At 49.1% G+C, this 24,672-nt stretch overlaps 1 protein-coding gene across 1 annotated transcript; it reads right to left on the minus strand.

The window, feature by feature from the left end:
• Positions 1-4,971: 4,971 nt before the first annotated feature.
• Positions 4,972-24,353, minus strand: cyp21a2 (cytochrome P450, family 21, subfamily A, polypeptide 2). Its single transcript, XM_078566382.1, has 11 exons — positions 24,337-24,353; positions 23,543-23,709; positions 22,776-22,865; positions 20,372-20,526; positions 20,138-20,233; positions 18,929-19,039; positions 18,534-18,620; positions 11,786-11,989; positions 9,660-9,829; positions 8,868-8,971; positions 4,972-5,270 (listed from the first exon to the last, which is right to left on the minus strand). The coding sequence occupies exons 1-11, from the start codon at positions 24,351-24,353 to the stop codon at positions 5,005-5,007; spliced, it is 1,467 nt and encodes a 488-aa protein (XP_078422508.1). The 3' UTR covers positions 4,972-5,004.
• Positions 24,354-24,672: the final 319 nt, after the last annotated feature.

Below are 24,672 nucleotides of genomic sequence, written 5' to 3' on the forward strand. Positions count from 1 at the left end.
ACTGGACTGTCAGCACAGTTGAAACATTCACTCCTTGCACTGGAGTGTCAGCACAGATAGAGACACTCACTCCCTGCACTGGAGTGTCAGCACAGATAGAGACACTCACTCCCTGCACTGGAGTGTCAGCACAGATAGGGTCACTCACTCCCTGCACTGGACTGTTAGCATAGTTAGGGACACTTACTGCCTGCACTGGAGTTTCAGCCCAAATAAGGACACTCACTCCCTGCACTGGAGTGTCAGCACAGATAGAGACACTACTCCCTGCACTGGAATGTCAGCACAGATAGAGACACTCACTCCCTGCACTGGAGTGTCAGCACAGATAGGGACACTCACTCCCTGCACTGGAGTGTCAGCACAGATAGAGACACTACTCCCTGCACTGGAATGTCAGCACAGATAGAGACACTCACTCCCTGCACTGGAGTGTCAGCACAGATAGGGACACTCATTCCCTTGACTGGAGTGTCAGCACAGTTGGAACATTCACTCTTTGCACTGGAGTGTCACACAGATAGAGACACTCACTCTCTGCACTGGAGTGTCAGCACAGATAGAGGCACTCACTCCCTGCACTGGAGTGACAGCACAGATAGAGACACTCACTCCATGCACCGGAGTGTCATCACAGGAAGGGGCACTCACTACCTTCACTAGAGTGTCAGCACAGATAGAGACACTTACTACCTGCACTGGAGTTTCAGCCCAAATATGGACACTCACTCCCTGCACTGGAGTGTCAGCATAGATAGAGACACTACTCCCTGCACTGGATTGTCAGCACAGATAGAGACACTCACTCCCTGCACTGGAGTGTCACCACAGATAGGGACACTGATTCCCTGCACTGGAATGTCAGCACAGATAGAGACACTCACTCCATGCACCGGAGTGTCAGCACAGATAGAGACACTCACTACCTTCACTAGAGTGTCAGCACAGATAGGGACACTCATTCCCTGGACTGGAGTGTCAGCACAGATAGGGACACTCATTCCCTGGACTGGAGTGTCAGCACAGTTGGAACATTCACTCCTTGCACTGGAGTGTCACACAGATAGAGACACTCACTCCCTGCACTGGAATTTCAGTTGAGATAGAGACAATCACTCCCTGCACTGGAGTGTCAGCACAGTTGGAACATTCACTCCTTGCACTGGAGTGTCAGCACAGATAGAGGCACTCACTCCCTGCACTGGAGTGTCAGCACAGATAGGGACACTCATTCCCTGCACTGGAATGTCAGCACAGATAGAGACACTCACTCCCTGCACCGGAGTGTCAGCACAGATAGAGACACTCACTCCCTGCACCGGAGTGTCAGCACAGATAGAGACACTCACTACCTTCACTAGAGTGTCAGCACAGATAGGGACATTCATTCCCTGGACTGGAGTGTCAGCACAGTTGGAACATTCACTCCTTGCACTGGAGTGTCACACAGATAGAGACACTCACTCCCTGCACTGGAATTTCAGTTGAGATAGAGACAATCACTCCCTGCACTGGAGTGTCAGCACAGTTGGAACATTCACTCCTTGCACTGGAGTGTCAGCACAGATAGAGGCACTCACTCCCTGCACTGGAGTGTCAGCACAGATAGGGACACTCACTCCCTGCACTGGAGTGTCAGCACATTAGGGACACTCACTCACTGCACTGGAGTGTCAGCACAGATAGGGACATTCACTCCCTGCACTGGAGTGTCAGCACATTAGGGACACTCACTCACTGCACTGGAGTGTCAGCAGAGATAGGGACATTCACTCCTTGCACTGGAGTGTCAGCACATTAGGGACACTCACTCACTGCACTGGAGTGTCAGCACAGATAGGGACACTCACTCCGTGCACTGGAGTGTCAGCACAGTTAGAGAGACTCATTCCCTGGACTGGAGTGTCAGCACATTAGGGACATTCACTCCCTGCACTGGAGTGTCAGTACATTAGGGACACTCACTCCCTGCACTGGAGTGTCAGCACAGATAGGGACATTCACTCCCTGCACTGGAGTGTCAGCACATTAGGGACACTCACTCACTGCACTGGAGTGTCAGCACAGATAGGGACACTCACTCCCTGCACTGGAGTGTCAGCAAAGATAGGGACACTCACTCCCTGCACTGGAGTGTCAGCACATTAGGGACACTCACTCCCTGCACTGGAGTGTCAGCACAGATAGGGACATTCACTCCCTGCACTGGAGTGTCAACACATTAAGGACACTCACTCCCTGCACTGGAGTGTCAGCACAGATAGGGACATTCACTCCCTGCACTGGAGTGTCAGCACAGATAGGGACATTCACTCCCTGCACTGGAGTGTCAGCACATTAGGGATACTCACTCACTGGACTGGAGTGTCAGCACAGATAGGGACATTCACTCCCTGTACTGGAGTGTCAGCACATTAAGGACATTCACTCCCTGCACTGGGGTGTCAGCACATTAAGGACACTCACTCACTGCACTGGAGTGTCAGCACAAATAGGTTCACTCACTCACTGCACTGGAGTGTCAGCACAGATAGGGACATTCACTCCCTGCACTGGAGTGTCAGCACATTAGGGACACTCACTCACTGCACTGGAGTGTCAGCACATTAGGGACACTCACTCCCTGCACTGGAGTGTCAGCACATTAGGGACACTCACTCCCTGCACTGGAGTGTCAGCACAGATAGGGACACTCACTCCCTGCACTGGAGTGTCAGCACAGATAGGGACATTCACTCCCTGCACTGGAGTGTCAGCACAGATAGGGACATTCACTCCCTGCACTGGAGTGTCAGCACATTAAGGACACTCACTCACTGCACTGGAGTGTCAGCACAGATAGGGACATTCACTCCCTGCACTGGAGTGTCAGCACAGATAGGGACACTCACTCCCTGCACTGGAGTGTCAGCACAGATAGGGACATTCACTCCCTGCACTGGAGTGTCAGCACATTAGGGACACTCACTCCCTGCACTGGAGTGTCAGCACAGATAGGGACATTCACTCCCTGTACTGGAGTGTCAGCACATTAAGGACATTCACTCCCTGCACTGGAGTGTCAGCACATTAAGGACACTCACTCCCTGCACTGGAGTGTCAGCACAAATAGGTTCACTCACTCCCTGCACTGGAGTGTCAGCACAGATAGGGACATTCACTCCCTGCACTGGAGTGTCAGCACATTAGGGACACTCACTCCCTGCACTGGAGTGTCAGCACATTAGGGACACTCACTCCCTGCACTGGAGTGTCAGCACATTAGGGACACTCACTCCCTGCACTGGAGTGTCAGCACATTAGGGACACTCACTCCCTGCACTGGAGTGTCAGTACAAATAGGGACACTCACTCACTGCACTGGAGTATCAGCACAGATAGGGACACTCACTCACTGCACTGGAGTGTCAGCATAGATAGGGACATTCACTCCCTGCACTGGAGTGTCAGCACATTAGGGACACTCACTCCCTGCACTGGAGTGTCAGCACATTACGGACACTCACTCCCTGCACTGGAGTGTCAGCACAGATAGGGACACTCACTCCCTGCACTGGAGTGTCAGCACAGATAGGGACACTCACTCCCTGCACTGGAGTGTCAGCACAGATAGGGACATTCACTCCCTGCACTGGAGTGTCAGCACAGATAGGGACATTCACTCCCTGCACTGGAGTGTCAACACATTAAGGACACTCACTCCCTGCACTGGAGTGTCAGCACAGATAGGGACATTCACTCCCTGCACTGGAGTGTCAGCACAGATAGAGACACTCACTCCCTGCACTGGACTGTCAGCACAGATAGAGACACTCACTCCCTGCACTGGAGTGTCAGCACAGATAGGGACACTCACTCCCTGCACTGAAGTTTCAGCACAGATAGAGACATTTTACTCTGCACTGGAAGGTTTGGTGGGATCTATTATGGCAATCTGCCCCCTCCGGCCACGGTGATTTCCCTGAACCCAGTGACCCGTTAGGTACCTGCAACCCCCACCCCCACACCTATCGGCGCCACAATGAGTAACCAATCAGCACAGTTGTTCAGATGGACCAATCACAGCTAAAAAATTTCAGCATGGTGCGTTTATTAAACACATGACATAAAACAATCATAATTCTAAAAAATTCATTGAAGGGATGTAGGCTTTGCTGGCAAGGCTTTTCTTTATTGCCCATCCCTAATTGCCCTTGAGAAGGTGGTGGTGAGCTGCCTTCCTGAACCACAACAGTCCCTATGCTGTAGGTACACCCACAGTGCTGTTAGGAAGGGAGTTCCAGGATTTTGACCCAGTGACAGTGAAGTAACCGTGATATATTTTCAAGTCAGGATGGTGAGTGGCTTATAGGGGAACTTCCAGGTGGTGGTGTTCCTATCTATCTGCTGCCCTTGTCCCTCACATGGTAGTGGTCATGAGTTTGGAAGGTGTTGTCTAAGGAACCTTGGTGAATTCCTGCAGCGCATCTTGTAGATGGTACACACTGCTGCCACTGTGTGTTGGTGGTGGAGGGAGTGAATGTTTGTGGATGTTGTGCCAATCAAGTGGGATGCTTTGTCCTGGATGGTGTCAAGCTTCTTGAGTGTTGTGGGAATTGTACTCATCCAGACAAGTGGGGAATATTCCATCACACTCCTGACTTGTGCCTTGTATATAGTGGACAGGCTTTGAGGAGTCAGGTGGTGAGTTATTCGTCGCAGAATTCCTCAATAAAATCACCCTTTGACCATCTACCGTGAACCCTATAGTTTGGCTGTACAGAGCACAGGTGGGCACCTCCCTCTCCTCCTATCTGTTGGAATATTGATCGGACACTGATTAATAGAAAAATAAGCAAAGTCACTAAGCCAAAAATTGTCACAGAAACTGGGAGGCAAATGTGCAGAATGTCAACCCCCTTCAAAGCCCATTACCAACCCCCACCACCGCCAACCCGCCACCGCTTAAACCCACCCCCACCACCCCTTTCCCAAACCTCCAGTCCCCGAAACAAGCTCCAGCCTTCAGTATTCATTGTGTTTAAGAGCTGATCTGCGTACAATCGATACGCGATAGGGTTTGACTTTCAGCAGAAGTCCAGGCTGTCCCTGGAGGTCCGGGAGATGTCCGTCCTTCGCTGGCAGGAACTGAAAATCCTTCAGGAGATACGCCAAGAAAAGGAAGAGCTGCACCCGAGCTATGGGTTCCCCCAGACAGGTTCTAGCGCCAGCCCCGAAAGAGATGACACTCTGCACGGTCCTCTCGTCATCATCTGTCTCCAAGAGACGTTCTACATGACAAAATGAGTGAATCCTCAATTTGCTGGTTCAATTTTGATCAAGGCTTGCGCTGAATTCTGCTGGGTCAGTCCCAATCCATTACTCACTGTTCATTATCTGGTCTGAATTCTGCTGGGTCAGTCCCAATCCATTACTCGCTGTTCATTACCTAGTCTGAATTCTGCTAGGTCAGTCCCAATCCATTACTCACTGTTCATTACCTAGTCTGAATTCTGCTGGGTCAGTCCCAATCCATTACTCACTGCTCATTACCTAGTCTGAATTCTGCTGGGTCAGTCCCAATCCATTACTCACTGCTCATTACCGGCTCTGAATTCTGCTGGGTCAGTCCCAATCCATTACTCACTGTTCATTACCTGGGCTGAATTCTGCTGGGTCAGTCCCAATCCATTACTCACTGCTCATTACCTTGTCTGAATTCTGCTGGGTCAGTCTCACTCCATTACTCACTGCTCATTACCTGGTCTGAATTCTGCTGGGTCAGTCTCACTCCATTACTCACCGCTCATTACCGGGTCTGAATTCTGCTGGGTCAGTCCCAATCCATTACTCACTGCTCATTACCTGGTCTGAATTCTGCTGGGTCAGTCCCAATCCATTACTCGCTGTTCATTATCTGGTCTGAATTCTGCTGGGTCAGTCCCAATCCATTATTCACTGCTCATTACCTTGCCTGAATTCTGCTGGGTCAGTCCCAATCCATTACTCACTGCTCATTACCTGGTCTGAATTCTGCTGGGTCAGTCCCAATCCATTACTCACTGTTCATTACCTGGTCTGAATTCTGCTGGGTCAGTCTCACTCCATTACTCACTGCTCATTACCGGCTCTGAATTCTGCTGGGTCACTCCCAATCCATTACTTACTGCTCATTACCTAGTCTGAATTCTGCTGGGTCAGTCCCAATCCATTACTCACTGCTCATTACCTGGTCTGAATTCTGCTGGGTCAGTCTCACTCCATTACTCACTGCTCATTACCGGGTCTTAATTCTGCTGGGTCAGTCCCAATCCATTACTCACTGCTCATTACCTGGTCTGAATTCTGCTGGGTCAGTCCCAATCCATTACTCACTGTTCATTACCTGGTCTGAATTCTGCTGGGTCAGTCCCAATCCATTACTCACTGCTCATTACCTGGTCTGAATTCTGCTGGGTCAGTCCCAATCCATTACTCGCTGTTCATTATCTGGTCTGAATTCTGCTGGGTCAGTCCCAATCCATTATTCACTGCTCATTACCATGTCTGAATTCTGCTGGGTCAGTCCCAATCCATTACTCACTGCTCATTACCTTGTCTGAATTCTGCTGGGTCAGTCCCAATCCATTACTCGCTGTTCATTATCTGATCTGAATTCTGCTGGGTCAGTCCCAATCCATTATTCACTGCTCATTACCTGGTCTGAATTCTGCTGGGTCAGTCTCACTCCATTACTCACTGCTCATTACCGGCTCTGAATTCTGCTGGGTCACTCCCAATCCATTACTTACTGCTCATTACCTAGTCTGAATTCTGCTGGGTCAGTCCCAATCCATTACTCACTGCTCATTACCTGGTCTGAATTCTGCTGGGTCAGTCTCACTCCATTACTCACTGCTCATTACCGGGTCTTAATTCTGCTGGGTCAGTCCCAATCCATTACTCACTGCTCATTACCTGGTCTGAATTCTGCTGGGTCAGTCCCAATCCATTACTCACTGTTCATTACCTGGTCTGAATTCTGCTGGGTCAGTCCCAATCCATTACTCATGTTCATTACCTAGTCTGAATTCTGCTGGGTCAGTCCCAATCCATTACTCACTGCTCATTATCTGATCTGAATTCTGCTGGGTCAGTCCCCATCCATTACTCACTGCTCATTACCTGGTCTGAATTCTGCTGGGTCAGTCCCAATCCATTACTCACTGCTCATTATCTGGTCTGAATTCTGCTGGGTCAGTCCCAATCCATTACTCACTGCTCATTACCTGGTCTGAATTCTGCTGGGTTAGTCCCAATTCATTGCTCACTGCTCATTAACTGGTCTGAATTCTGCTGGGTCAGTCCCAATCCATTACTCACTGCTCATTACCTGGTCTGAATTTTGCTGGGTCAGTCCCAATCTATTACTCACTGCTCATTACTGGGTCTGAATTCTGCTAGGTCAGTCCCAATCCATTACTCACTGCTCATTACCTGGTCTGAATTCTGCTGGGTCAGTCCCAATCCATTATTCACTGTTCACTACCTGGTCTGAATTCTGCTGGGTCAGTCCCAATCCATTACTCACTGTTTGTTACTTGGTCTGAATTCTGCTGGGTCAGTCCCAATTCATTGCTCACTGCTCATTAACTGGTCTGTATTCTGCTGGGTCAGGCCCAATCCATTACCCACTATTCGTTATCTGGTCTGAATACTGCTGGGACGGTCCCAATCCATTACTCACTGCTCATTACCTTATCTGAATTCTGCTGGGTCAGTCCCAATCCATTACTCACTGCTCATTACCTGGTCTGAATTCTGCTGGATCAGTCCCAATCCATTACTCACTGTTCATTACCTGGTCTGAATTCTGCTGGGTCAGTCCCAATCCATTACTCATGTTCATTACCTAGTCTGAATTCTGCTGGGTCAGTCCCAGTCCATTACTCACTGCTCATTACCGGCTCTGAATTCTGCTGGGTCAATCCCAATCCATTACTCACTGCTCATTATCTGGTCTGAATTCTGCTGGGTCAGTCCCAATCTATTACTCACTGCTCATTACCTGGTCTGAATTCTGCTGGTTCAGTCCCAATCCATTACTCACTGCTCATTACCTAGTCTGAATTCTGCTGGGTCAGTCCCAATCCATTACTCACTGCTCATTACTGGGTCTGAATTCTGCTGGGTCAGTCCCAATCCATTACTCACTGCTCATTACCGGCTCTGAATTCTGCTGGGTCAGTCCCAATCCATTACTCACTGTTCATTACCTGGTCTGAATTCTGCTGGGTCAGGTCCAATCCATTACTCACTGTTTGTTACTTGGTCTGAATTCTGCTGGGTCAGTCCCAATTCATTGCTCACTGCTCATTAACTGGTCTGAATTCTGCTGGGTCAGGTCCAATCCATTACCCACTGTTCGTTATCTGGTCTGAATACTGCTGGGTCGGTCCCAATCCATTACTCACTGCTCATTACCTTATCTGAATTCTGCTGGGTCAGTCCCAATCCATTACTCACTGCTCATTACCTGGTCGGAATTCTGCTGGGTCAGTCCCAATCCATTACTCACTGCTCATTACTAGGTCTGAATTCTGCTGGGTCAGTCCCCATCCATTACTCACTGCTCATTATTACTGGGTCTGAATTCTGCTGGGTCAGTTCCAATCCATCACTCACTGCTCATTATTACCAGGTCTGAATTTTGCTGGGTCAGTCCCAATCCATCACTCACTGCTCATTATTACCTGGTCTGAATTCTGCTGGGTCAGTCCCAATCCATTACTCACTGCTCATTACCTGGTCTGAATTCTGCTGGGTCAGTCCCAATCCATTATTCACTGCTCATTACCGGGTCTGAATTCTGCTGGGTCAGTCCTAATCCATTACTCACTGCTCATTACCTGGTCTGAATTCTGCTGGATCCGTCCATTTGCTTTCATCCTGATGAGCTCCAAAGAGGTTGGTGATGACATTAGTTCCCTTCTGAATAAAATAACCTGCAACACTTCAGAAAAAACAGTAATTAAATTGATCTTAACAAAAGCTCCCCATCATTAAAAAAACAACAACCCTTGTGCTGGCAAAGTCCATCTCCTGGATTGGCTTCCCTTGCCTGAGGGAATCGGACAGGCATTTTCCAGAATATTCTTACTCTGGACCTGGGTTTCTTTTCCCTCTGAGGAGTTCACATGACTGCATGGGATTTGGGCTGGGGGGGTGTGTGGCTGGGGGTTGGAATCGGGGGAGGGTGGGAAGTCTCTAGTTAAGTTGCTTTGACCATCACAGGGTGTCATAGGCTTGATTTGACTGATTTGTCCTGCCCATGAATTCCCTATTCTCACACCTCAACAAAGCCCGAGTTTGTCGCCTATAAGATGTCCACTCCATCACCGGTCGCTTAATTCCAGCCCCATAATATCACTCCTCTCTGAACCATCCTCAGCTGAAGCTGAAAGCCTCATCCTCACCTTTCTTACCTCCAGACTGCACAACATGTTTATCTTATAATGAATATTTTTGTTCGGCGTCGAGTGAAGGAGGAATGAGCTAGACTGCACTGGCTTCATGTCAGCAGAACCTCAAAACCCAGCCAGCTCTGTTCAGCCCCATGAGGTAAAGGGGCCAGGGAGTTAAGGTGACCCCAGAAAAACGACGTCCGAACTGAGCAAGAAATGACCAGGGTGTGGAGCTACCTCGTGTCACAGGTTGTGCGGTGTAGCAGTGACAGGGGGACCACAGGTCTCAGCCGCAGAACCTCCGCAATGGTGGCAGACAGAAGGGGCAGCTCCTTCCTGTTGGCGTAGGTTGGGTAACAATCATCTCCGACCAGGTCGCATATTTCACGGTAAATCCTGTCCTGAATCTGCAGAGACAAAGGTCAACCTTCTGAAAGGGAGTGAGTTGTGTGGAGGCCAGAGCGCCGCATGTAGGCGTGACCTCCCCTCCCTGCCTGTTCTCACTTGGTGCCTCCTACCCACCATCGAATCATTGAAATTTGCAGTAGAGACGGAGACCGACTCCTCTGCTAATAGAAACGTTGGTGGTGTGCTACAGGTCACTCAGGGAGTCCGGGTTGCTGTGGCAACAAGCACTTTACCACAGCTCCAGACTACAGAGTGTATGTAAGAGGCTCCGACGTTCTTTCCATCACATGGCGGACCAGGAATCTCTCCCGCTTTTACCGCCTGCCCTTGGCGTGTGTTGGAAGGATTTGCAGGTTGATACTCAGCCTGTTTGAATCATTATGAACGCACCTTCCTCAGCCTTCAGCTCCTGTGGTGAGGCTCGAACCCAGAGCTTGTGGCTCAGAGGACAGGAAGGTCCCACTGCACCACAAGATATCCTCTAATCGAAACAGGTCCTTCCTATCCACCCTATCTAGGCCCCTCATCATTTCGTATATCCCAGTTAAATCCCCACTCTTCTGTTCCAAAGGAAACAACCCCGGCCTCTCCACTCCTTCCTCTGAGCTTAAATTCTCCAGTCCAGGCAGCAAATCTCCTCTGTGGCCCCTCCAGCGCAATCACATCTTCCTGTAACGTGGAGCCAGCGCTGTACACAAACCAATAGTTAACTCATTTTTAGCTTCACCCCCCCCCACCAAGATGGTAAGAAATACCCTCGGAGGTGAACAATGCATGTGATGAATTGCCACATCTAAGGCTGGGATGGACAGATGTTTGGTGTCTCAGGGCATTAAGGGATATGGGGAGAGGGCGGGAAAATGCAGCCCAAGATCCACCATGATTGTACTGAAGGGTGGAGCAGGCTCGATGGGCCATGTGGTCTACTCCTGCCCCCATTTCTAGGCCAGGATTTTAGGATGGCGGGGTTTCCCATCCTGTCACCTGAAGAGTCAGCAGGGTCACTGCCTATCCCACAGCATTTTCACACTCCAATGAGCGTCTAGTGGCTTCAGACTGGACTTCCGCCCCTCACTCAGGAGGAAGTCCCGCTTCAGAGAGCTGCCGGCCGATCTGATTGGCCAGCAGCCCTCTAGCCCCCCCAGCACTGGGGAGGTGGTGGTGTAACGGTATTATCGCTGGACTAGTATTCCGGAGACCCAGGGTAATTCTCTGGGGAGCTGGGTTCGAATCCCACCATGGCAGATGGTGGAATTTGAGCACAATGAGAATCTGGAATTAAAAGTCTGATGATGACCATGAAACCATGGCCGATTGTCATAAAAACCCATCTGGTTCACTCATCCCCTTCAAGGAATCTGGCATCCTTACCTGGTTTGGCCTCCAGACCCACTGCAATGTGTTTGACTCTTAACTGCCCTCTAAACAAGGGCAATTTGGGATGGGCCTAGCCAGTGATGCCCACATCCCATGAATGAATAAAAAGAAAAGCTGCAGTGGACAGAGGAGGAGCTTCCTGAAGGTGTCTGACTGGACAGAAAGGTAAGTTTCTGGGGTCTCAGGGGATAGGAAGGCTTATGGGGTGGGGGGGGAGAATTGGGGTTTTGGGGGTGGGGAGAGAAGGGTCCAGCAGCAGGCGAGAAGCCCATTCCTTCTATTTCATGCTCCGCCCACCCAACCACCACCCCCTCCCCCCCCGACCCCCAAAATCCCACCGGCGGGGGGAGTGAAATTCAGGCCCTTGTGTTCAAAGGCTGAGCACAATGGAGTTGCCAGAAGACTGTTGAAAACAGGAGAACATTCATCCCCCATCTCCGAGCTGAGGCCTGGCTTTGTAACCAGTGTATGATACCAGTCGTTTCAAGCTGCCTCAGTGAAAAGGAATGGAGGGGCTGCAGGAAATGATGATGCTGCTTTGAACAAGGGCTATGTACAGTTGCTGGGCTGTTACTCACCTCTGGCCTCTGAATCAGGAGGGCGATTGCCCAGCCCAGAGTGGAAGATGTCGTTTCTGTTCCACCCACAAACAAGTCCACAATCACCATGTGCATATGTTCCTCTGTCACCTCCCCCAACTCAGCGGTGCCTTCGTCCTGCTCCCAGAAATACTTCATCAGCGCATCTGTGCTATCTCGGATCTTCCCCTTCTGAAATGTCTCCTAGAACACAAAGCTCAGACTGTTACATCGCCCGTCTCCAGCCCTGCCTCCCTCATCCGCTGCCAAAACCCACAAACATAACTTTGGCATCTCTAGATTTGAACATTCCAATGCTCTCCTGGGAAGCCTCCCATCTTCCACCCTCCGAAAACTTCAACCTATCTAAAACTCCACCGTCCTGAGTTCTAATTCACACCAAATCCCACTGACAGCTTCACTGACCTACATTGGCTAGCAGTCTGACAACACCTCAATTTGGAAATTCTCATCCTTGTTTTCCAATGCTCCCAAAGCCTTGCCTCTCCCTACCTCTGTATCCTCTTCCAGCCCAATAACCCTCCGGGATCCCGGTGCTCTTCCAATCCCGGCCTCTCGCGCATCTTTGATTTTCTTCTCCCCCGCCAGTGGTGGCCCTGTCTTCAGCCACCCAGGCCCTAAGCTGGGGAATTCCCTCCCTAAACCTGTCCGTCTCTCTGCCTCCCTCTCCTCCTTTTAATTCTCAGATGAGACGTTAATGCAAGGCCCAGTCTGCCCTCTCAGGTGGATGTAAAAGGTCCTGTGGCCGCTCTTTCGAAGAAGAGCAAGGCGGTTCTGCCTGGTTTAATCCATCAATCAACATCACTAAATAACAGATTACCTGGTTATTGCCCCATTGCTGTTTGTGGGATCTTGTTGTGCACAAACTGGCTGCCGCTTTTCCTACATTACAACAGAGACTACACTTCAAAATTACATCATTGGGCTCTCAAGTGTTTTGGGGCAGCCTAAGGTGATGAAAGGCGCTATAGAAATGTAAGTCTTTTTAAAACTTTTTTTTAAAGATACCCCTTAAAGCCTCTTCAACCAAGCTTTCACTCACGCGTCTTAATATCTCCTTATGTGGCTCCGTGTCAAATTTTGTTTTATAATCTCTCCTGTGAAGCTCCTTAGGATGTTTCACTATGTTAGAAGGTGCTATATAAATGTAAGTTACTGTTGTTACTTCTTGGGCTGACTCACGAAGACGCTTGGACCAAGGGGAACGCAAATGCTTTCCTTCCCTCTTCCATTGCTCTTTACTGTATCAGTATCAGACTTTAATTCCTCACATTCTTTATCTTCTCTTACCATTGAGGGACTCACGGGTGGCATCTCCACCTGGGATCCCATAAACACTGACATAGGTTGGCAGGAATGCAGGAGAAGCGATGCCAGGTTATATGAGGCACAGCATTTTGCAGAATGAAGCGCCACCCACTTGTGCCAAAATGTGCTTTGGCCCCCCTCCTGCACCAGCATGGCATTTACCTTCCAGTCTCCTCACGGCTGACTGGCTGACATGGTCAGTTAGTGTCACCATTGGGCTGCATGGGGTTGTACAGCAGTGAGACTGTTCAAACCCATTTCACCACATCCAGCCACCCTGCCTAAGGTAGGAGCTGTGGCTCAGTGAGTACGTGCGTGTCTTTGTGTTAGATAGTTATGGGCTCGAATTCAGATCTTGGGAGCAAAGCGTAGGCCTGGGGGTCAAGGGATGGGATTTTTGGGGTTGTGAGTTCAGAGGCAGCAATGGCGGCCATGGAGCTCGGGCTGATTTCTGGCAGCTGCCAGGCGTGATTCCTCTGACACCTTACGTCACATCAACAATTTCCTGTTCCCTGGCCCCAACCGCTTCCTCTTCACCATGGACGTCCAATCCCTCTACACCTCCATCCCCCACCAGGATGGTCTGAGGGCCCTTAGCTTCTTCCTTGAACAGAGGCCCCAACAATCCCCATCCACCACTACTCTCCTCCGTCTGGCTGAACTTGTTCTCACACTGAACAATTTCTCCTTTAACTCCTCTCACTTCCTCCAAATAAAAGGTGTGGCTATGGGTACCCGCATGGGCCCCAGCTATGCCTGCCTCTTTATGGGGTATGTGGAACATTCCTTGTTCCAGTCCTACTCCGGCCCCCTCCCACAACTCTTTCTCCGGTACATCGATCATTACTTCGGTGTTGCTTCATGCTCTCGTCGGGACCTGGAAAAATTTATTAATTTTGCTTCCAATCTCCACCCCTCCATCATTTTCACATGGTCCATCTCTGACACTTCCCTTCCCTTCCTTGACCTCTCTGTCTCAATTTCTGATGATAGACTGTCCACCAATTTCCATTACAAGCCTACCGACTCCCACAGCTACCTCGACTACAGCTCCTCACACCCCGCTTCCTGTAAGGACTCCATCCCATTCTCTCAGTTCCTTCGCCTCCGTCGCATCTGTTCTGATGATGCTACCTTCAAAAACAGTTCCTCTGACATGTCCTCCTTCTTCCTTAACCGAGGTTTTCCACCCACGGTCGTTGACAGGGCCCTCAACCGTGTCCGGCCCATCTCCCGCGCATCCGCCCTCACGCCTTCTCCCTCCCAGAAACATGATAGGGTCCCCCTTGTCCTCACTTATCACCCCAACAGCCTCCGCATTCAAAGGATCATCCTCTGCCATTTCCGCCAACTCCAGCATGATGCCACCACCAAACACATCTTCCCTTCACAACCCCCCCGGCGGCATTCCGTAGGGATCGTTCCCTCGGGACACCCTGGTCCACTCCTCCATCACCCACTACTCCTCAACCCCCACCTATGGCACCTCCCCATGTCCACGCAGAAGATGCAACACCTGCCCCTTCACTTCCTCTCTCCTCACCGTCCAAGGGCCCAAACACTCCTTTCAAGTGAAGCACATTTCACTTGCATTTCCCCTAACTTAGTCTACTGCATTCGTTGCTCCCAATGCGTTCTCCTCTACATTGGAGAGACCAAACGTAAACTGGGCGACCGCTTTGCGGAACACCTGCGGACTGTCCGCAAGAATGACCCAAACCTCCCTGTCGCTTGCCATTTTAACACTCCACCCTGCTCTCTTTCCCACATGTCTGTCCTTGGCTTGCTGCATTGTTCCAGTGAAGCCCAACACAAACTGGAGGAACAGCACCTCATCTTCCGACTAGGCACTTTACAGCCTTCTGGACTGAATATTGAATTCAACAACTTTAGATCTTGAACTCCCTCCTCCATCCCCACCCCATTTCGGTTTCTTCCCCCTCCCTTTTGTTTTTTCCAATAATTTATATAGATTTTTCTTTTCCCACCTATTTCCATTATTTTTAAATCTATACCTGTAATGCCCTGTCAGTCTTTCCACCCCACCCCCACTAGAGCTGTACCTTGAGTGTCCTGCCATCCATTCTTAATTAGCACATTCTCTTAGATAATATCACCATATTCAACACCTCTTTGTTCCTTTGTCTGTGACATATTTTGATTATCTGCTCCTATCACTGCTTGCTTGTCCCTACAACCACCCCCCCACCCCCTCAACTTCTCTCCCCCCACCTTAAACCAGCTTATATTTCACCCCTCTCCTAATTTTACCCAGTTCTGTTGAAGGGTCAGGAGGACTCGAAATGTCAACTCATTTCTTCTCCGCCGATGCTGCCAGACCTGCTGAGTTTTTCCAGGTAATTCTGTTTTTGTTTTGGATTTCCAGCATTCGCAGTAGTTTTTTGTTTTTACCCCTTTAAATCCGTGCGTTCTTGTTGGTGGGTGTGGCCTAATGAGCTGCCGTCTGAGGCCTGACTGCCGCTGCCAACCACGCCCCCACCGCACTAAACCACACCCCCACCGCACCAAACCACACCCCCACCGCACCAAACCACACCCCCACCGCGCTCAACCACGCCCCCACCACACCAAACCACACCCCCATGCACCAAACCACACCCCCACCGCGCTCAACCACGCCCCCATTGCACTCAACCATGCCCCCACCGCACCCAACAGTTGAAGCCTCCGCCGCGCCCACACCTGCCCTGCAGCTCTTCCACCCCGCAATGCCCTACCGGTGCAGTAGGGGGCAACCTTTTGTGGTTGTTCGGATTGTCAAAGCACCTTTCTGGGTCCAGGGAGGTGGAGATTTATCATGCAGGACGCTGAGCTTCACTGAACCGGGAATTGTTTCTCCTGCATTCCTGCATCTAGCAGGACAAGGGCAGCAGGTAGATGGGAACACCACCGCCTGGAATATCCCCTGCAAGTCACTCACCATCCTGACTTGGAAAGATATCCCGTCCTTCACTGTCACTGGGTCAAAGCCCTGGCACTCCCTCCCTAACTGCACTGTGGGTGTACCTACACCACTTGGACTGCAGCGGGTTCAAGAAGGCGACTCACCACCAGTTTCTCAATGGCAATTGAGGATGGGCAATAAATGCTGGTCCAGCCAGGCCCGCACAATCAGTAAAAAACATTTCACTCTGCAGTCACACAAAGTCTGAGACTTTAAAATGGGGCCACATCAGGAAAATGTTTTGGAAACACTAATCTAAATTTATGCTCCCAATGCAGTACCGAGGGAGTGCAGGGTTGCTGCAGGTATCGCCTTTTGGATGAGACTTTAGAGTGAGGCCTCCTCTGCTTTCTCGGGAGGATGTAAAGATCCCACAGCCCCCATTTTGAAAGAAGAGCAGGAAGAGCAGGGGCTGAGAGAGGACAATGTTTTTATTTCAGATTTCCAGTTTGTGCTCATTTTAATTTCTAACTGGCCCAGGCGACGTTCTCTCCCAAGACTCCGGCCACTGCTCGGGCGCAGAGGAGTGGCCTTAATCTCAGAACTACCCACCCTGCTGATGGGACTGAGAGTCGGAGAATGGCCCCAACGCTTCCAATCTCTATACACGGACAAACTCCACAATGAGCAGACAAAATAATCACTGCAGAGCAACCTGATTTCTTGTGGAGATGAAGCCTCGGGGACAGAGGGCGACTTATGGGAAAATCCAGGTGACACTGCCCATAGTCGCCCTTCTATTGATGTTAGCGGGTGAAAGATCATAGGCTCCGCGACAATCTCTTCCTGAGAAACCACTCCCTTGTGAGGCACCCGCCCAGCAACCTGCATCACCCACCAAAGATATGGGACCTCAGGAAATTCTTGTCAAGGTCTTAGAGCCCAGCAGGAACTATTTTAGCCTGTCATACAGTTATACAGCACAGAAACAGGCCCTTCGGCCCATTGTGTCCATGTCAGCCATCAAGCACCTATCTATTCTAATCCCATTTTCCAGAACTTGGCCCATAACCCTGTATGCTATGGTATTTCAAGTGCTGATCTAAATACTTATTAAATGTTGTGAGGGTTCCCGCCTCTACCACCCCCTCAGGCAGTGTGTTCCAGATTCCAAATGCCCTCTGGGTGAAAAATGGTTCCCTCTGAACCTGCCCCTTACCTTAAATCTACGCCCCCTGGTTATTAACACCTCCACTAAGGGGAACAGTTTCTTCCTATCTACTCTAGCTATGCCCCTCATAATTTTGTATACCTCTATCAGGTACCCCCTCAGCCTTCTCTGCTCTAAGGAAAACAACCCTATCCTATCCAGTCTCTCTTCATAGCTGAAACACTCCAGCCCAGGCAACGTCCTGGTGAATCTTGTCTGCACCCTCTCCAGTGCAATCACTTCCTCCCTATAGCATGATATAGTAGTTTGTCTCAGGAGACATTGGTTCTCTTACTCGAGTAGAGATATCTTTCTGCAGGCAATGGTCTTTCCTTCAAAATATTTTAATTGACATTACTAACTTTATACAAGGTTACAGGACAGCTGGACATAGCTACATCTCCTCTCCAAGTTGCTTCTCACTCATCTGCTCTCAGTGAGTGACATTTTCTAAATGGGGAGAGAATTCAGAAATCTGGAGTGCAAAGGTACTTGGGAGTCCTAGTCCAGGATTCTCTTAAGGTTAACTTGCAGGTTGAGTCGGTAGTTAGGAAGACAAATGCAATGTTGGCATTTATTTTGAGAGGACTAGAATATAAAAGCAGTAATGCGCTGCTGAGGCTTTATAAGGCTCTGGTCAGACCACATTTAGAATATTGTGAGCAATTTTGGGCACCATATCTCAGGAAGGATGTGCCGGCCCTGGAGAGGGTCCAGAGGAGGTTCACGAGAACGATTCCAGGAATGAAAGGCTTAACATATGAGGAACGTTTGAGGACTCTGGGCCTATACTCAATGGAGTTTAGAAGGATGAGGGGGGATCTGATTGAAACTTACAGAATACTGAAAGGCCTGGATAGAGTGGACGTGGGGAAGATGTTCCATTAGTAGGAGAGACTAGGACCCGAGGGCACAGCCTCAGAGTAAAGGGAAGACCTTTTAGAACAGAGATGAGGAGAAACCTCTTTAGCCAGAGAGTGGTGAATCTATGGAATTCATTGCCACAGAAGGCTGTGGAGGCCAGATCATTGAGTGTATTCAAGACCGAGATAGATAGGTTCTTGTTTGGTAAGGGGATCAAAGGTTACGGGGAGAAGGCAGGAGAATGGGGTTGAGAAACTTATCAGCCATGACTGAATGGCGGAGCAGACTCGATGGGCCGAATGGCCTAATTTCTGCTCCTATGTCTTATGGTCTTATGGTCTTATGATCATGATGACCTAGCTCCTTACGCACATGCTCAGTAGCTATTATTAGAGTTAACTCTGCTCCCCACTGGGTAGTGTGGAACAGTGCTCACCCACCTTGTGCCTCTCAATCTGCTGCCGCACGAAGGAGTCTCGTTTCTCCACTGCCTTTTGAAAGTCCTTCCAGATGGAATTCGGAAAATGCTAATGACAATCACACGGGGAAAAGAAACCATTCAGTGCATGAATATCCAACGTTATTCATAAACAGCCAGTACGTGGGAACTCCAGTGCTGTGTAAGGACAGCATGGGGAGATTTTGACAATCGGCAGTCAATTCTAGATCAATCCCAAATGCTCTCTCCGTCGAATTCTAGCTGCAGAAAGACGTGCCAATCTGGTACTCACAAGCAGCCACACTGCCGACTGTATTATAGACAGTGTGATGCTCCACAACATGAACACAGAGATAGAGAAAGTGACCATGAGGTGGGACCTCTCATCTGTCTTACCTGCAGAATGGGAAATAAGTCGAGAAGGCTGATGGAGGGAGACCCCCAGAGACTGACCAGCTCCACCAAGCAGTCATGTATATCCTGCAGCTCGGGATCATTCTTCTCATACTGAAATCAGTCAAACAATGTAACATGACAGATCACAACTGACTAACCACATGCTAGAGTTTGCCAACACAGAACCTGTGTGTGTGTAATCCATTGATCAACACTGACCCTGTGTGTGCGATCCATTGATCGACACTGACCTTACATGCGTGATCCATTGATCAACACTGACCCTGTGTGTGTGATCCATTGATTGACATTGACCCCATGTGTGTGATCCATTGATCAACACTGACCCTGTTTGTGTGATCCATTGATTGACATTGACCCCATGTGTGTGATTCATTGCCCATCCCTAATTGCCCTTGAGAAGGTGGTGGTGCGCTCTAAGGGTTGTGAATCCTGCAGTGAGTAACTCACCTTCTGACTCCCCAAAGCCTGTCCAGCATCTACAAGGCACGAGCCAGGAGTGTGATGGAATATTCCCCTCTTGCCTGGATGAGTGCTCCTCCAACAATGCTCAAGAAGCTGGACACCATCCAGGACAAAGCAGCCTGCTCGATTGGCACCACATCCACAAACATTCACTCCCTCCACCACCGACGCACAGTAGCAGCAGTGTGTACCATCTACAAGATGTGCTGCAGATGCTCACCAAGGCTCCTTAGACAGCACCTTCCAAATCTACAACCATCTAGAAGGACAAGGGCAGCAGATCGATGGGAACACAACTACCTGGAAGTTCCCTTCCAAGCCACTCACCATCCTGATTTGGAAATTTATTGCTGTTCCTTCACTGTCGCTGGGTAAAAATCCTGGAACTCCCTTCCTAACAGCACCATGGGTGTACCTACACCACATAGACTGCAGCAGTTCAAGAAGGCAGCTCACCACCACCTTCTCAAGGGCAATTAGGGATGCACAATAAATATTGGCCCAGCCAGCGAAACCCACATCCCGTGAATGAATAAAAAAAGTCAGAGAGGTGGGTCACCATGGTAACCAGCACCAGGATCATTGGTGTTAGTCACTGTTACCCCTCTCTCACCTACAAGGATAGACCAGCCCATTGAGCAGCAGTGATAGAGAACGTAACAAGGAGTGTTTACTGAAACTGCCCAGCAATAAAATGACATAAATATCTTTATAAATATTCACCGCTGTGCCAAAGATTAGGGTGGCGACGACATTACAGGTGGACATGGAGAAATCTTTAGTTGTATACACTGGTGCCCCCACATAGCTCTGGAATGCCTAGGGGATTGATAAAGAGAGACAGTTATTAAAAGAATATGCTCTCCCCAGTTTGGTAAAATGCAGGTAAAATCACATCAGGTGAGTGTGGCCTGTTTCATCCACCCTATCTCCATATGGGAACATTCCTGTCTGTACCTCACACAGTCTCTGAGCCTCTTGTTCCACCACAGACTCAAGGCCCATACTCCGACTCCGCTGTATCGCACTGTGAGCCAACTTCTTCTGGATCTTCCAGGCTGTAGTGTAATCTCCGAGGGACAGGTCCTTCCCACCGAACGATATGAAGTTTCCTGCAGTAAACAGAGGCAGCTAAAGGCAATTAGGCCAGGGAGACTGGGGCAAAAACACAGCCCGAGCTGGAAAACACCGAGCTGGAACATACTGAGCATCCTGCCCATACTCAACAGGACTGGATACTGGGCCGGTGAATCAAGTTATAGAGTCACTTACGGCACAGAAAGAGGCCATTCTGCCCATTGAGTCCATGTCAGCTCTCTGTAGAGCAATCCAGCTAGTTTTATTCCCCCCACTCGAACCCCTGTAAGTTCCCGTCCAATTTATTTTTGAATTAATTGACCATTTCCACTCCCACCACCCTCATGAGCAGTGAATTCCAAGTCATTGCCACTCGCTCTATAAGCGTGGTCCTCCTCACATCCCCATCTCTTCCCAAAACCTTAAACTTGTGACCCCTTTTCCTTGCACCAACAGCTAATGGGAAGAGCTTTTCCTTGCCTATCTTATCTAAGTCTGTCATAATCTTGTACACCTCTGTCAAATCTTCCCTCAATCTCCTTTGTTGCAAGGAGAACAAGCCCCAGTCTTTCCAACCTAACCTTGTGCTAAACCCCACCCCCTACCGCTCCCAATCCCTGGAACCATTCTGGTAAGTCTCCTCAGCATCGTCTCCAAGACCCTCAGTCCTTCCTAAACGGAAGAATAACAGGGGGCTGATTCTTGATCTGTGTAGGAATCACACTGAAACAGATGCAGAGAGTACTTTAATATGGAGCAGAGACTTGGGGGGAGGGGGTGGGTGGGGTGGGGTGGTAGGGGGTTAGTGGTGATGTATTCCTCTCCTCACGGCCTGGGTGCAACCTGCTGGACTGAAACCCGCTCTCACTATCGAATCCTCTTGACTTTCATTGCGGGCAGTGTTTTTAACAGTCGGGCACTCCCCTCCCCCAAATCACCAGCCAACAGTGAAGATGAACACGTATCCTAGGTTACCAGGCCTGAAGGCTTCCACACATTGTAAGGCCATCAGTTCCCTCCTGGCTGTATCTAAAGGTGCTGAACAGGGCTACAGGCTCCTCCCAGGGTTTCTCACTCTGCAGTATCCCAATCCAAAATTAACAACACAAGGGATATTAGTTCCCAGAAGTGTTGCTCATTGCAACCCGGTCAGTCCTCATGTTTCAGGAGACCGCGAGGAGTTGGATGAGCAACTTTCACCATTCAAGCTGATCCTGTCCACAGTGACCATTTCTGCTCAGGCATTTCCTGGATAGAGTTACAGGGTAGCGTTGATGATTGGAAGGCAGTCTGATTTCCCTCCTGTTCCTAAAGTGAATGGTGTGAATGAGTAATGAGACAAGAAAGAAGGAGGAAGGAAAAATATTAGTTCGGGGGAAGAGAGAGGAAGAGAGAGAGAGAGAGAGAGGGAGAGAGGGGAGTCAAGTAGGAACGAAGACTGAAGAGAGTGAAGAGAAAAGAGAGCGAGAGAGAAGAGGAGAGAGTGAAGAGGAGAGAGAGTGAAGGAGAGGAAAGTGGAGCAGCGAGATAAGAGGAGGAGAGTGTGAAGGGGCAAGAGAGTAAAAAAGAAAGAGAGTGAAGAGGAAAGGGGGTGAAGAGAAGAGAAGGTGAAAAGGAAAGAGAGAGAGAAGAGGAGAAGGAATAGAGAGGAGGAAAGTGGAGCAGAGAGAAAGAGGAAAGTGGAGGAGAGTGTGAAGAGGAGAAAGAGAGTCAAGAGGAAAGAGAGAGAGAAGAGCAAAGAGGGTGAAGCGGAGGAGAGGGAAGAGGAGGAGAAGGTGAAGAAAAAAGAGAGAAAGATTGGAATGAGAGAGCAAAGAAAAAAGAGGGTGAAGAGGTGAGAGAGTGAAGAGGAAAGCAGAGGAGAGGTAGAAGAGTGGGAGATGTGAATCATAGCCTAAATGGTTCTAAGTATGTGTTAGTATTAGTATTGGGTGTTAACCCTGGCGATATGTGGTAATTCTGCTCTAACTATAACTAAGGTATGTGCTAAAAGGCTGCTGATTGTGGGTAACCTTCTCAATCGAATGGGCATAGCCACCATCTCCTGATTAGCATGGATAGACAGCCAGTTCAGGGGGTATTCCTAACATTGACCCTCTGACCTACACCTTATTACCCCACACAGATTCAGCCCCACTGGTTTGAGGAGTTCAGAGGAATGCTGGCATTCACCTTTTGAGGATCTGACACTATCGCAAAAATAAATCCCAAAAACACAACCTAAAACTCAACTCCCTTCAAAGTGGCAGTGGAAAGTGCAAAGTGATTGAAACAGGCCTCATACCTATAAATGTCTCAGGTCGCCCAGCAAAGTCTGACGATCTCTTCACCAGTGCTTCCTTAATCAGTTCCGTACTGTTTAGCACAACGATTTCTAGAATGAAGTAAAAGCCTTTGAACTTTTCAATAGGAATTTTTACAAAGTATTTACAGCACAGGCCATTCAGCCCAACATTCAGCCCCAAGCTGCTGTTAATGCTCCACTCGAGCCTCTTCCCAGCCCACTTCATTTCACCCCTATCAACACATCCTTCAATCCCTCTCTCCCTCATGTGTTTATCCAGCTTCCCCTTAAATGCATCCAAACTATTCACCTCAATCACTCCCACATTCTCACCACTCTCTGGGTAAAGAAGTTTTTCCTGAAAATCCCGTTGGATTTATTAGTGACTATTTTATGTTGATGGTGATAATATGGAGACCAGCACTGTGCACAGTGCAGATCCTGGCTCCGGGGAACTGATTAAACATAAGGAGATGGAATATATAAGGGAAATATATCAATGTGATTCAGCAAAAAACTTAGGGTCTGGTTCTCATTGATTAAAAGATGGCCGGGGCCTTGGTAAAGGAAGTATTTACACGAAGAAAAACTACTTATTTTTCCACTGACTATAAACATACTCCTATTTATTATCACAAACACTAACACATTACTACTAATGTTCATTCTCTAATCTGCTTACTGCCCCCACTCTCTGTATCATTTACTGTATCTAAAGATATCTCAGTATTGGCAGCATTCCCCCTACAGTCTCCCAGATTGCCTACCTTGTCTCCATGTCCTCAGTCTGTAGATTGGCCCGAATCTCTTGGCCAATTTGGTGAGGTGGATGTGGAGATTTTGCTGTCTCAGGTCCTGCAGGTTGCCTATGAATGGCAGTGAAGTTGGACCAGGTAGCTGCTGTTGGCTTCGTTGCTTCTGGAACCTTCCATACCTCCAGAATTTTAAGGCGATTAAGAGAGAAAATAAGCTGAGCAGGAAGATAGTTAACATGGTGAGGTCTTATCAGTGTGGTAGCAGCTGAAGACTGCTGTGAAATGTTGCCGATGAAAGAGTGATACACAGTGTCCTTCACATCGAAAGGGTCAGCCCAGCAACACAGGCTAGGGTTGCTAACTGTCATCAAATATATTCCCGGAGGTGTCATCACATGACTTGCCCATTAGCCAGCCAACACATCCATCCTTGTGCCTTCCTATGCCAATTCAAAAGCAAAAAAGGCTCATTACCCAATTGGATGATGCTTGACTGCCAGCCAAACATCTGGAGAAGAGAAGTGTTCAAAGGAAATGACAAAAAAACGATCTCTTTTTGAATGTCCTGATGATTTTTCTCCAGGGTTGCACACAGCAGTTCCTGGAGATTGATCTTCAATTGCTGGAGACTCCAGGCCAACCCTGGAGGGTTGGCAACATTACTGCAGGCTGAGGGCAGATTCAGAGCAGATTTTTTCCATTCTCCCCCACTCAAAACATTCCTCTTTCCTGGCAGACTAATCCGCATCCCTCAGTCTCTCACTCACCCATCAGTCTTACAAAGATCTCAACTCTTCACTCCTTACCTGCCCAATCCAAGCATCGTTGTAAGCATGACCACTGAGGCCTTTCGGCCCATCCTATTCCATCCATCCAGAGAGACCCTGATGTTCCCACATTGTAGCCTCCAACTATTTCCTTACTTATGTCCTTTATTTAATTGCACCCTTTGGAAAAGGGATAGGTCCATGCCCTGCAGCAAGACCTGGACAACACTCAGGCTTGGGCTGACAAGTGGCAAGTAACATTCGCAACACACAAATGCCAGGCAATGACCATCTCCAACAACCGGTCTGATTGACTGGCAACCCAACCAACATTCAACATTCACTCCCTCCACCACCGATGCACAGTAGTAGCAG

This window comes from Cetorhinus maximus, chromosome 21 (genome assembly GCF_964194155.1).
Source record: "Cetorhinus maximus chromosome 21, sCetMax3.hap1.1, whole genome shotgun sequence".
NCBI classification, from domain to species: Eukaryota; Metazoa; Chordata; class Chondrichthyes; order Lamniformes; family Cetorhinidae; genus Cetorhinus; species Cetorhinus maximus.